General features: G+C 33.3%; 2 protein-coding genes across 2 annotated transcripts; both read right to left on the bottom strand.

Annotated features, from left to right (window-relative positions):
- Positions 1-6,524: 6,524 nt before the first annotated feature.
- LOC132062353 (zinc finger protein ZAT12-like) lies at positions 6,525-7,034 on the bottom strand. The gene has a single exon (XM_059454937.1). The coding sequence runs from the start codon at positions 7,032-7,034 to the stop codon at positions 6,525-6,527; it is 510 nt and encodes a 169-aa protein (XP_059310920.1).
- Positions 7,035-11,658: 4,624 nt separating this feature from the next.
- LOC132062352 (zinc finger protein ZAT11-like) lies at positions 11,659-12,165 on the bottom strand. Its single transcript, XM_059454936.1, has one exon. The coding sequence runs from the start codon at positions 12,163-12,165 to the stop codon at positions 11,659-11,661; it is 507 nt and encodes a 168-aa protein (XP_059310919.1).
- Positions 12,166-12,511: the final 346 nt, after the last annotated feature.

Raw genomic sequence — 12,511 nt, 5'->3', positions numbered from 1 at the left:
AATGAAGAAATGCTCGTTAAATGTATTGCATTAATATTATCGTGTTTGTGTGTTTATTAAAAAGTTATTGTCTGAAATAAAAAGGAAATAATTAGTATTTGTGAGAAGGCCGAGCAAAGGTGTTAGGGATGGGTAGCCTGGTGGGTAGAAAGAGTGATGAACTAAGAAGAGGAGTACACGTTTGGACATTAGTGCAAATTAAAATGGACTATAGGGAAAGAAAAAATATTTAGTTGGATGGTATATATGTGTAAGTTTCCCAATTATATATGCATTTTCTATTTTACAGTTGTCTGAAGTCTAAGATTGTATCGGTGACTTACATCAGGGTGATTAAGGACATGTACGATAGAGCCAAGATCCCGGTTGGAACAATATGGGGGACTCATAACACTTTCCGGACATGATGAGGCTGGACTAGGGATCAAGCTTTAGCCCATTCTTTTTCACCTTAGTGATGGATGAACTGACACGGCATACTCAAGAAGAGGTGCCGTGGTGTATGTTATTCGCAGAGGACATAGTAGCGATCGGCGAGACGCGGTATGAAGTTTACGATAGGCTGGAAGTTTGGAGACAGACCCTAGGGTCTAAAGGTTTCATTTTAAGCAGGACTAAGCAGAGTATCTAGAGTGCAAGTTGAGTATCGTAGCGCAGGAGGCGGAGACCGAAGCAAAGCTCGATGCATAAGTCCTACCCAAGAAAGATAGTTTCAAGTATCTTGGCCATAATACAAGGAAATGGAGAGATTGTTGATGACGTCGCTCATCGGAGTGGGGCGGGATGGATGAAATAGATGCTCGCATCTAGGATACTGTGCGATAAAAATATGTCACCGAGGCTTAAAGGTAAATGCTACAGAGTGGTGGTTAGACCAACCTTGTTCGGGACAAAGTGTTGGCCAGTCAAGAACGCCTATGTTCAAATGATAGGTTAAGCGAGGTGAGGATGCTCAGATGGATGTGTGGCATACTAGAAGGGATATTGTTAGGGACGAAGTTATACGGGACAAGGTAGAAGTAGATCCCGTGGTAGATAAGATGAGGGAGATGAGACTGAGATGATTCGGGCATGTAAAGAGAAGGTGTGTGGATGCCCCAGTAAGGAGGTATGAGAGGTTGGCAATAACAGGAGTTAAGGGAGGTAGAGGTAGGCTGAAAAAGAATTAGGGGGAGGTGATTAGACAGGACATGAAACAATTTCAGCTATTGAGGACATGACCCTAAATAGAAAGGTGCAGAGGTCGAGGATTAGGATAGAGGGTTAGTAGGTAGCCGAGTGGTCTCCGTATCAATATTATTAGGTAGTAATCATGTAGTTTATTTTCTTCAATATGTATTACTATATGTTGCCTCATTGATTTTTATCGTGCTACTTTGTTGCTATATGTTTCTTGATACCATGCTTTTTACCTTGCTATTTGATGTCACATCTCTGTCGTTTCGTTCGAGTCTAGGGTCTATCGGAATAGCCTCCCTACCCCATAAAGATAGAGGTAAGGTCTGCGTACATCCTACCCTCCCTATACCTCACTTGTGGGTTTACACTAGATTTACAGTTGAGTTTAGGATTTACTAAGTGGTCATTTGGCCATAGACACAAATATTTTTCATTTTATTTGGAATTTTTGTAGTTGGAGTTGAAGATGAGGTTCTGTTTGGTTGTACTTTTTGCAAATCATATTTGGTTGTTTAAATGTACTTTTTCTAAAAAAAAAAATTGTAAATATGATTTATACCCCCTAATTCTGAAAAATTAGCAAAATCATCCAACTTGATTAATTTACCTGAAACATAACTATCCAATTTGATCAAATCTGCTCTAAAAGAGTAATATCTCATAATAGATAATCGCATAATGTCATAAAATAAATACCATATAATTTTTTTTAAGTTAAAAAAAGTTGTTTCACTAATTCAAATGTCATGTTCCGTCTCAATTTGAAGACGTGATGAAACGAATCCTCTGCGGGGATCAGTTAGTGCACATATGTATTGCTGTAAGACGGTGAACAAATCTCGAATTCAAGTCATTATGAACTGAAGATTTTTAGCAAGAAGAAAAGACTTCTTGTATTTCTGAATAATTATACAACCCATAAGAATGGGTACTTATACATGAGTTATAAGACTAAATAAGGAAAGACAATATTACACAATCAATTACATTAACACAATATATTCCTAAAATTGAGCTATCAATCTTAATCATCAATATCAAATCAACATCTGAATCTTAATCATTCATACCAAATCAATACTCCCCTCCCCCCCCTCCACCCCATAAAGTTGGTGCAAAGATGTCGCACATGCCCAACTTGCAAACCAGTGTATGAAAAGTCCATTTGCTGAGGCCTTTGGTAAACACATCAGCTAGTTGTTTTCCAATGACTCTGGAACAAACTCAAGACACCACCCGAGACTTTTTGTTTGATGAAGTGTCGATCAATTTCAACATGCTTTGTTCGGTCATCTTGATTTCGGATTTCGAGCTATCTTGATTGCGACCTTGTTGTCACTATACAAGGAAAGTTTCTTTTTTCCAGACAATCTCAATTCTTCTAGTATCTTTTGTAACCACAAAAGATCACAAACACCCTGGGCCATAACTTTATATTCTGCCTCCGCACTTGATCTAGCAACTACACTTTGCTTCTTGCTTCTCCAAGTGAAAGTTTTCTCCTATGAGTGCACAGTAACCGGATATAGACCTTCTGTTATCTAGAGATCCATCCCAATCTGCATCTATAAAGGCTTCTATTTGGAGGTGACCATGTCTGGAGTAAAGTAAACCTTTTCCTGGAGCAGACTTCAGATACCGCAAAATGTGAAAGACAACTTGCATATGAGGATCTCCGAGATCATGCATAAACTGACTCACCAGAATGACTGAATAGGCTATGTCTGGTCTAGTACGAGAGATAAATAAGTCTTCCAACCAGCCTCTGATATCTCTCTTTATCAACTGACTTTCCAACTCCTCTTTGTAGTTTGTGATTGCTTTCAATAGGTAATTCTACTGGTTTGCAACCTATCATACCTGTTTCTTTCAAGAGATCCAAAACATACTTTCTTTGATAAATGAAGATTCCTCTTTTTGATCTAGCAACTTCAATTCCCAAGAAGTACTGCAATTTTCCTAGATCCTTGATCTCACATTCCTGTGCCAACAATTTCTTCAATCGGGTCATCTCCTCTTTGTCATCTCCTGTCATTACTATGTTATCAACATAAACTATGAGAGGAGTGAGTTTACCCTTTTGATGTCTTATAAAGAGGGTGTGATCCGCATTGCTTTGTTGGTAACCAAATGAGATCATTACTTTATAGAATTTGTCAAACCAAGCTCTAGGAGATTGCTTCAATCCGTACAAGGCTTTCTTCAGTCTGCATACCTTTCCTTGACTTTCTTCAGTACCAAACCAGGACGAATTTCCATGTACACCTCTTCTTCTAAGTCTCCATGAAGAAATGCATTTCTTCACATCAAACTGTTGTAAGTCCCAGTCAAGATTAGCTGCACAAGACAGAAGAATTCTAATAGTGTTCATTTTTGCAACCGGAGCAAATGTCTCTTGGTAATCCACTCCATAACTCTGAGTGAATCCTTTAGCCACCAATCTTGCTTTGAACCTTTCAATGGAACCATCTGCTTTATGTTTTACAGTGAAGACCCATTTGCAACTAACCAACTTCTTGTCTGGTGGTGATACGACAAGTTCCCAAGTCTCATTCTTTGATAAGGCCTTCATTTCTTCCATCATAGATTGCTTCCATTTAGAATATGCAAAAGCTTCCCTCCAATTCTGGGGAATACACATAGAAGAAATAGACAAGGCAAAGGCTCTATAGAAGGGCGACAAAGAATTATAGGAAACAAAGATAGATAAAGGGTGTTTAGTGCAAGACCTGACTCCTTTCCTGTGAGCAATAGGCAAATCTAACTCATTAGGAAGTATAGATAACTCACCAAACGAAGAAGGTTCGGCTTCGGCAGGTTGCATGATGGCTTTTTTTGCTCTATTTCTCCTTGAGTAAGTTATCAAATCAGGCCTATCCAAACGCCCAATTGTCTCCCAATGAATTCTTTCTCCAATTTCACTTTCCCTTGTGGAAGTAGTTTCAACAGTCTCCCCCTGAATTCTTTCTCCAATTTCACTTTCCCTTGTGGCAGTAGTTTCAACAATGGAACTAGGAAAAACCATCTCTTCTTCCTTATAATTCCTCCCCTGAAGAGGTGATGGTATAATATTGAAATAGGGCTCAGATTCCTGAAAGGTAGCATCCATACTGACAAAGAATCTCCTAGAAGGAGGGTGATAACATTTGTACCCTTTATGTGTTGGAGAATACCCAATAAAGACACATTTAAGAGCTCTAGGTTCAAGTTTCCCAGAGTTCCTAGCGTGAACAAAGCAAACACACCCAAATATCTTTGGAGGAATAGTATAATCATTTCTACCCTTTAAAGCTTCTAAAGGACTCTAAAAATTAAGAGTTTTAAGTGGCATTCTATTAATGAGGTAGGGAGCTACTAGAATGGCATCCCCCCAGTAAGGCTTCGACAGATTCATGGTAAACAAAAGGGATCTTGCTACTTCTAACAAAAATGCCTATTTTTTCTTTCAGCAACCCTATTTTGTGCACTAGTATAAGGACAACTAGTTTGATGGATTATCGCAAAAGACTCCAAGTAAGCTCCAAAAGTTTTATTCATGTATTCTGTGCCATTGTCAGTTTGAAATGTCTTTATCTTAGCATCAAACTGAGTACAAATCATCTTATGAAATGACTGAAAACAGGAGAAAACTTCACTTTTGGCTTTTAACGGATATATACCCATGTCATTCTAGTGCAACAATCGATAAAAGTAACAAACCATCGACTACCAAACAAAGAAAGTGTTTGAGTAGGACCCCAGACATCAGAATGAATAGTCAGAAAGGGAAATGTGCATTTATTGTCATTCAGAGGATAAGAGTTTTTAGTGTGCTTGGCATATTCACATGCATCACAAGACAAAGATTCGAACTCAGTTCTAGAAAATAAACTAGGGTATAACTTTTTTAAAGCAAAAAAAGATGGGTGCCCCAACCGTCTATGCCACTGTATTATTTCTCGGTTGACATCCTTATTTCCTACAAAAAAGTCCTGACCAGAGTCTTGAGTTCTATCGATCAAATATAAGCCATCATGCAATCTACCACTGCCAATCTTTTTCCCTGTATGAAAGTCTTGAAAAACACAATAATCAGGAAAGAATCTGACACTATAGTTTAGTTCTTTGGTGATAACGCTAACAAATAATAGGTTAATAGGAAAATCAGGCACATGAAGAATGGATGACAAGGTAATATCAAGAGTACAAATGATTGAACCTATTCCAAAGACAGGGGTTACAGAGCCATTGACTATTATAACATAATCCCCTTTGGGACTAGGAGAGTAATTTTAAAGGCCTTTAGAAAAGCCTGTCATGTGTCTATTCGCACCAGAATCAATAATCCAACAATTAAGTTGAGCATTAAAAGCAATACCTGACTGCACATAATTGGGGTTAGCAATACTAGAAGAGTCAAGTTTGTTCAGAAGATGGCGAAGATGTTGAACTTCATCTTGAGACTAAGTCTCTCCAGAAGTAGTGTCACCCATATTATCTACCATTTTTGTGTCACCCATAATTTTAACAGATAATAACCCAAACAAAATTTAGAATTTGAAAAGAGCAACTTCAGAACCTGGATGGGAAGCGTCAAAATAGGCCTACGACCGGAGATCTGGAAAAAAAAATCCAGAAAAAAATCGCCAGAAAGTTGGTTGCCACGCCGGAATCCTAATTTCGGTGATCAGAAAAAATCAAAACTGGTAGGGATAGGCTCAAAATGTTCCAGCGACCTCGACAGAGAAAAACAATCCAGAAATGAACTAAACGAGAGGAGTTTTTTGGGCGGATAGCCACAAAGAGAGAGAAAAACTCGACCTCTTTGATAAAACATAACCCTAGTCTTTGCGAGGGAGAAAACTCACCTAAAAAAGAAGAATGGCTCGATACCATGAAGATTTTTAGCAAGAAGAAAAGGCTTCTTGTATTTCTGAATAATTATACAACCCATAAGAATGGGTACTTATGCATGAGTTCTAAGACTAAATAAGGAAAGACAATATTACATAATTAATACATAAATACAATATATTCCTAAAATTAAGCTATCAATCTTAATCATCAATATCAAATCAACATCTCAATCTTAATCATTAATACTAAATCAACATGAACTAATAGGAGTGGCAATTAACTTAACATCAACCAAGAAAAAGAATAACAAACAGAAACTTGCAGATAAATTAATATTTGCACAAAAATATAGTACATTGGAAAAATTAATAAATTATGCCCCTCTTGCATACGTACACCAAGCCACAACAACAAAATCCAAAATCTCTAAAGTATCTAACTAGATTTCTACAATCCCTAGCTGTAGATGCAGAAGTTGGTCAAGATTCAAGAAGTAATTACAAACAAGACTAAACAGGAATTATCCCAGTCATTAACTCATTTTCATACGGCGTCAAATTCAAATCCAAGACCAAAGTTTCTCCATCGTCACCCAAATCATTTTTCTTGTGAACAAATTCTGCAAATTCACCTCTCTTTGGATTCTCCTTCGATTTCTTGTTCTTTTGCTCAAGTTGATTCAACTCATTGCGATGTTTTCTCATGTGTCCACCCAAAGCTTGGCCCAAAGCGAACTCTTCGCCACAAAAGGAACATTTGTGTTTTTTGGGCTTAACAGGTAATAAATCATCGGTGAGATTAGTACTCGCCATCATGAGCTTATTTGTTGTATTCTTGTGACTTGTTCTGTGCCCGCCAAGTGCTTGAAACGAATCAAATTTTTTCTTGCATGTCTTGCACTCGAAGAGTTTATGTCTTCCTAATGATTCATTCTTCTTCATGATATCCGCACAATTCGCCATTGCTAGTTTCTCCACTGAAACTGCTAATAATTCTTCTCTACATCTCTTCAATGTCATGGCTGTGCTAGATGTATGTACTTTCGTTACTTTAATTTGTCAGTGTTTTATAAAGCAGTTGGAACTATTTGAGAATTTATAGAATCAGTAGTTAGAAAGAATAAAATTAAATGCTACAAAATATACTCTTTATTCCTCACAACTATCTTTTTTTCAGTGCATTCGATAGAGCAAGAAGGGGAACTGGCTATGGCTAATATATATAGTTTGGGAATCTTGAAGTGAGTCGAAGTAAAGTGAGACAAATATTATTGTGTTACTACTATATATAGCGTCTATATATATCGTCACTCTTTCCTTCTCCTAGTTGGACCAGGTTTTGTTATGCCAAAAATAAAAAAAAAAAAAAAAATAAAAAAAAAAAAAAAGACGGAAAGAAATTTAAAAGGATAATGTGAAAGCTGAATCCAAGTAAATTGCTGATTTGACACGTGTATAAGATACTCTGTTTCGTAGTACCAACTTTTTTGGTAGGATCTTAAAGGGTCGTTTGATACACGGTATTAGATGGGATATCCCAGCACTAACTGTGGAATTAATTTTATATCATGTTTGATAGAAGGTATAAATTTATCCCAGGATAAATTTATACTTTGCACCAAATAAAATATAAAGTGCATCCCAAACTAAAAGATGGGATATCTCATCTTATCCCATTAATCCTGGGATTATTCTATCCCATCTCCGAGATGGGATAAATTAATTTCAGGATTATAATCCTGGTATAATTTTATCTACGTACCAAACGATCACACTATAACTGTTTAGTAGTATCCGATAAAATATCTAATTCGCCTTAGGCCTTGTTTTAGACTGTTTTGCTTTTCAGATTTTAGTTTCTATACACGGACTGAATTTTCTTTTATACTATTAAGATAGATTAATTTAACAAGTTATTTGGCTTATTTAATTTCTATGTGACTAATTCTAATTAATTTGGATAATTACCTGTATAATTATTTTTTGAGTGATGTTATACAATAAAAATTTATTTACACGATCAGTATAAAAATTAACCTCTTTCCTTTTCTTTTTTCTCTTTGCAATTCAGTCGAAAGTCCACTTACGGTGTTTTGAGTGTAAAAATTAAGGGGTACAGTAATTTACAAAGACTTTCTTTAGGGCCTGTTTGGAAAGGCACCTAGGTAATTGGAATTGGGTATAATTACACAGTTTGACTTGTTTGTTTAATCAAATAATAATTATTAGGTAAGAATTGAGAAGGTATAATTACACTCTCCAATTCTCAAAGGGGGTTGAGAATTAGGTATAATTACACCCTGTAATTATAGAGTTACTATTTAGTTTCTTTCTTTTTTGTTTTATTTTAATTTCTTTTCTTTTTAATTTATTTTTATTTCTATTATTTTAATTTATTTTAATATATATATATATATATATATATATATATATATATATATATATATATATATATATATATATATATATATATATATATATATATATATATATATATCGTTTCCTTTCTTCTCATTCTCAACCTGCATTTCTTGCGGTTCCATGAATAGCTTGGATTTTTTTATTTTATTCATTTAGCATAACTGTGTTATTATTTTAATTTTTGAAACTACAACTCTTAATATTAGAAAAAATGAGTCATTAACAAACTTGACATATAATTAGTGACGTTAAAGTAGAATTTCGTTGTGAATGAGATTATAGACTTATATTTTCCCTTTCTTTTAAATTATATTTACTTAAGTTACATTGAACTTACTTATGTAATGTTGGAATTTGACATAAGAGTATTATGTTAAACTTTTTATTGTGGATTTTGAATTTAGATTATATTTATATTTTATTTTATTTGCTTTAGTACTATTGACTTGTTATTTCACACTGCATGTTGTTTATTTTTCACTTATAGTTGATAAATTTATTTGAATAATGTTATGACATATTTTTATAAATATTAATTTATTGTCAAACATCCAATCCATGATGTTCTTACAAAATAGCGTCTGTTTTAATTTTTATAATTAATTAAAATTTAAATATTATTAATTTGATTATATTTTCAAGAAACGATGTGTTGTTAAATACCTAATTTAATATCATTTAAAAAGGCATGTATTTCTCAAATATTAATTTTTGATAATTAAATTTATTTTTAAATTAAACTAACTGTGTAATTACACTTGTGCAACCAAACAACACGCTTGTAATTACAATGTAAATACGTTATGATAGACAAACAGGTCGTTATAATTATATCGTGTAATTACTAGATTGTGTAGTTACTACCCTAGTAATTACACCAATTCCAATTACCATGTGGCTTTCCAAACAGACCCTTAAAGTTATTCCCGCGGTATAATTTTATGTGATACTTTTTATTTATCGAGAGTCAATCTAATTAATATTCAGAGTTAAAAAGATTAGGTTAACTTAATATTTTTGAATTAAATTGTAAATTTTTCTTATACTTTTCTTAGCTTAGAGATAGTTAATTAATATATTTTTTTTATCTTGATATTTTATTTTACCCATTTACAAAAGCCAAAAAAGAAAAAAAGAAGTGACCAACCAATGAATTGGTGATACCTTGTAAGACACCCTTTTTTGTCTTATCCAATCAGAACAGTCACATTTCTTTTTGGGTCTTTATCCACTAAAGTTTAAAACAACAAAAAGGACCACTTTTGATTTTGTCACATAAACTCACTGATACACATTAGTCTTTTATCAGTTGAAATTGAAATAGCATGAGTTGCTTATAAGTTTGATGCTATCTGTTCAAGTGTGTTATTTGTGTGCTAATGTTGAATTACTGCTCCAATTATTGCTCGGAGTTTAGTGGTTATTTAAAATTGATTGGGGCTTTTAATTGTTAAACGAAAATTAGGTTGGAGAATTCATTAATTTATGGGAAAATGACATAGGGTACCTACTTAAGGCTCTTTATTACAAAATATATAGATAGTTTCTTTATTTACAAAACATAACAATATTTTACGAAACATGAAGGATTTTCATATATTTTTCATTTTTTTATTTTTTTTCATAAAATACTTTTTTTTTTAAAATAGTATATTTTTTTAAAAAATTAAAATTATTTTTTTAAAAAAAATTATTTAAAAGAAATATATATTTTAAACTAAAAAAAAATTATTTTTTTTGCTCAAAGGATTAAAAAATTACCTCAAATTTTTGTGTATAAAAGTTATGTGAAAAATGTATGAAATGTGTATGTGTGAGCGAAATTTTTAGTATAGTTCATATACAAAATTGTGAGCAAAAACTTTAAGCCTCAAATATTGTATGAAAGTTGCTACAATGTTGTTGTAGTTGTATTAATTTTTCAGAAACCTATTATGAACTTTATATACGAAAAATGTGAATGAAATTCTAAGTCTTGAGCGAGATATACACATTTACCATCCTCATACATAAATTTTTAAGCATAATGTTGAAGCCTTGATCAAGATATACACATTTCATACGTTTTTCATACGCCAAATTTGAGTGAACTTTTTAAGCCTTGAGCAAGATATACACATTTCATACACAAAAATTTGAGCGATTATTTTAAGTCGTGCATGTTGTGTGAAAGTTGTATACAATGTTGTTGTAGTTGTATCAATTTTACAGAAATCTAACATGAACTTTATACACGAAAATGTGAACGAAATTCTAAGCCTTGAGCGAGATACAAATTTCATACCGTTTTCATACACACAATTTTTAGCCGATTTTTAAGCCTTGAACAAGATATACACATTTGATACATTTTTCATACCGTTTTCATACACTAAATTTTGAGCGAACTTTTTAAGCCTTGAGCGAGATATGCACATTTTATACAACTTTCAAAAATAAATTTTTGATCGAAAAAAATAATTTTTTTTTTAAAAGTAAAAAATAGCTTTTTAAAATAAAAAATAATTTTTTAAAAAATATTTCAAAAAAAATGTTTTTTTCAAAGTATGTTTTGTATAGGATTTGTAATGTTATGTTTTGTAAATAAAAAACTATCGTCACGTTTCGTAAATATTTCTCTTAATATATATACGTACGTACTTTACCCTTAATTTATTATTCATGAACATAAAGGGATTAAGTTGTAAGAAAATTCACTGTATGTTAATGGCCCATCTTGGATTAAAGTAAAGTTTTGATGGAACAAATTGGGCAGTGTTTTGAGCATGAGAAAGAATCACTCCGTGTCGTTTTAGAAAAATCGCTTTTTGAAACTTTGTCACTTTCAATCGGATATGAATACTAAGTCTTTTGTGAAAAAAAGGTGTTACAGTAATTAATTTTTTCCCAAATACAATATGGGACTAGAAAGTTCACTCTAATTATAGAAAAGAAAGCCAATTATAATAACCTATTGTCGTTTAAAGAATAAGAAAAGAAGCTCAGACATTTCACCTTTTAGGGAAAAAATATGGGTGAGTCATATGGAATTTAAAGAAGAAAAAGACAACAACGGGAACTAAAATGCTTCACTAATATTTGCACAAAAATTTGTACATTGGAAAAGTAAATAAATTAAGCAGCTCGATTTGTATACGTACATCGAGCCACAACAACAAAGTCTAAAATCTCTAAATGTCTTAACTACATTTCTACAACATTCAAGAAGAAACTACAACCAAGACTAAACATGAATTATACCCATCATCAATTCATTCTCATACGGCGTCAAATTTAAATCCATGTACAAAATTCTTTCAGTAGTATCATTATCTTGCTTCTTGTGAACAACTTCAGCAAATTCACCATTCTTCGAGTTCTCCTTCAATTTCTTCGTTTTTGGCTCGAGTTGATTCAATTCATCGCGATGTTTTCTCATGTGTCCACCAAGTGCTTGGCCTAGAGCGAACTCTTCGCCACAAAGGGAGCATTTGTGTATTTTGGGCTTAACGGGTAATAAGTCGTTAGTAGTATTCTTCGTGATGAGCTTATTCATCGTATTCTTGTGGCTCGTTCTATGCCCACCAAGTGCTTGAAATGAATCAAATTTTTTCTTGCATGTCTTGCACTCGAAGGGTTTAGGTCTTCCTAACAACTCGTTCCTCTTCATGATATCCACACAATTTGCCATTGCGAATTTCTCTACTGATTCTTCTTCTACTCTTCTTCTCTTCAATGTCATCATGGCCATGATGTATTAGATATACTAGTCGCTTTAATTTGTCAGTTTTTCTGAGAACACTATAAAAAATAAAAATAAAAATTAGCTACAAACTTCGTCGCTTTTGATGTTAAGCTATAGAACTTAAAGTAGTCGTCTTATTGCTGGCAGGCCACTATATATGTTCTATGACTTATATAGTGCTGGGAATATTGAGCGAGTCCAATGGTGTGTGAGATTTAGCTTTTAATAATACTTGTTGTACTCGAAGTAGAAGTGAGAAGAATTATTGTGTTACTAGTACTATATATAATAACGTCCTCTTTCCTTTTCCAACACTGAGTTGGAGTGTCCTCTTTCCTTTTCCAAGAACGAG

Source organism: Lycium ferocissimum, chromosome 7 (assembly GCF_029784015.1).
Source record: "Lycium ferocissimum isolate CSIRO_LF1 chromosome 7, AGI_CSIRO_Lferr_CH_V1, whole genome shotgun sequence".
Lineage (NCBI taxonomy): Eukaryota > Viridiplantae > Streptophyta > Magnoliopsida > Solanales > Solanaceae > Lycium > Lycium ferocissimum.
The sequence above is the reverse complement of the archived record's forward strand: the minus strand, read 5'-3'. Positions and strand labels throughout refer to the sequence as shown.

Coding starts and splice junctions, on each gene's coding strand:
- LOC132062352 (XM_059454936.1), bottom strand. CDS start 12,165: ATGGCCATGATGACATTGAAGAGAAGAAGAGTAGAAGAAGAATCAGTA.
- LOC132062353 (XM_059454937.1), bottom strand. CDS start 7,034: ATGACATTGAAGAGATGTAGAGAAGAATTATTAGCAGTTTCAGTGGAG.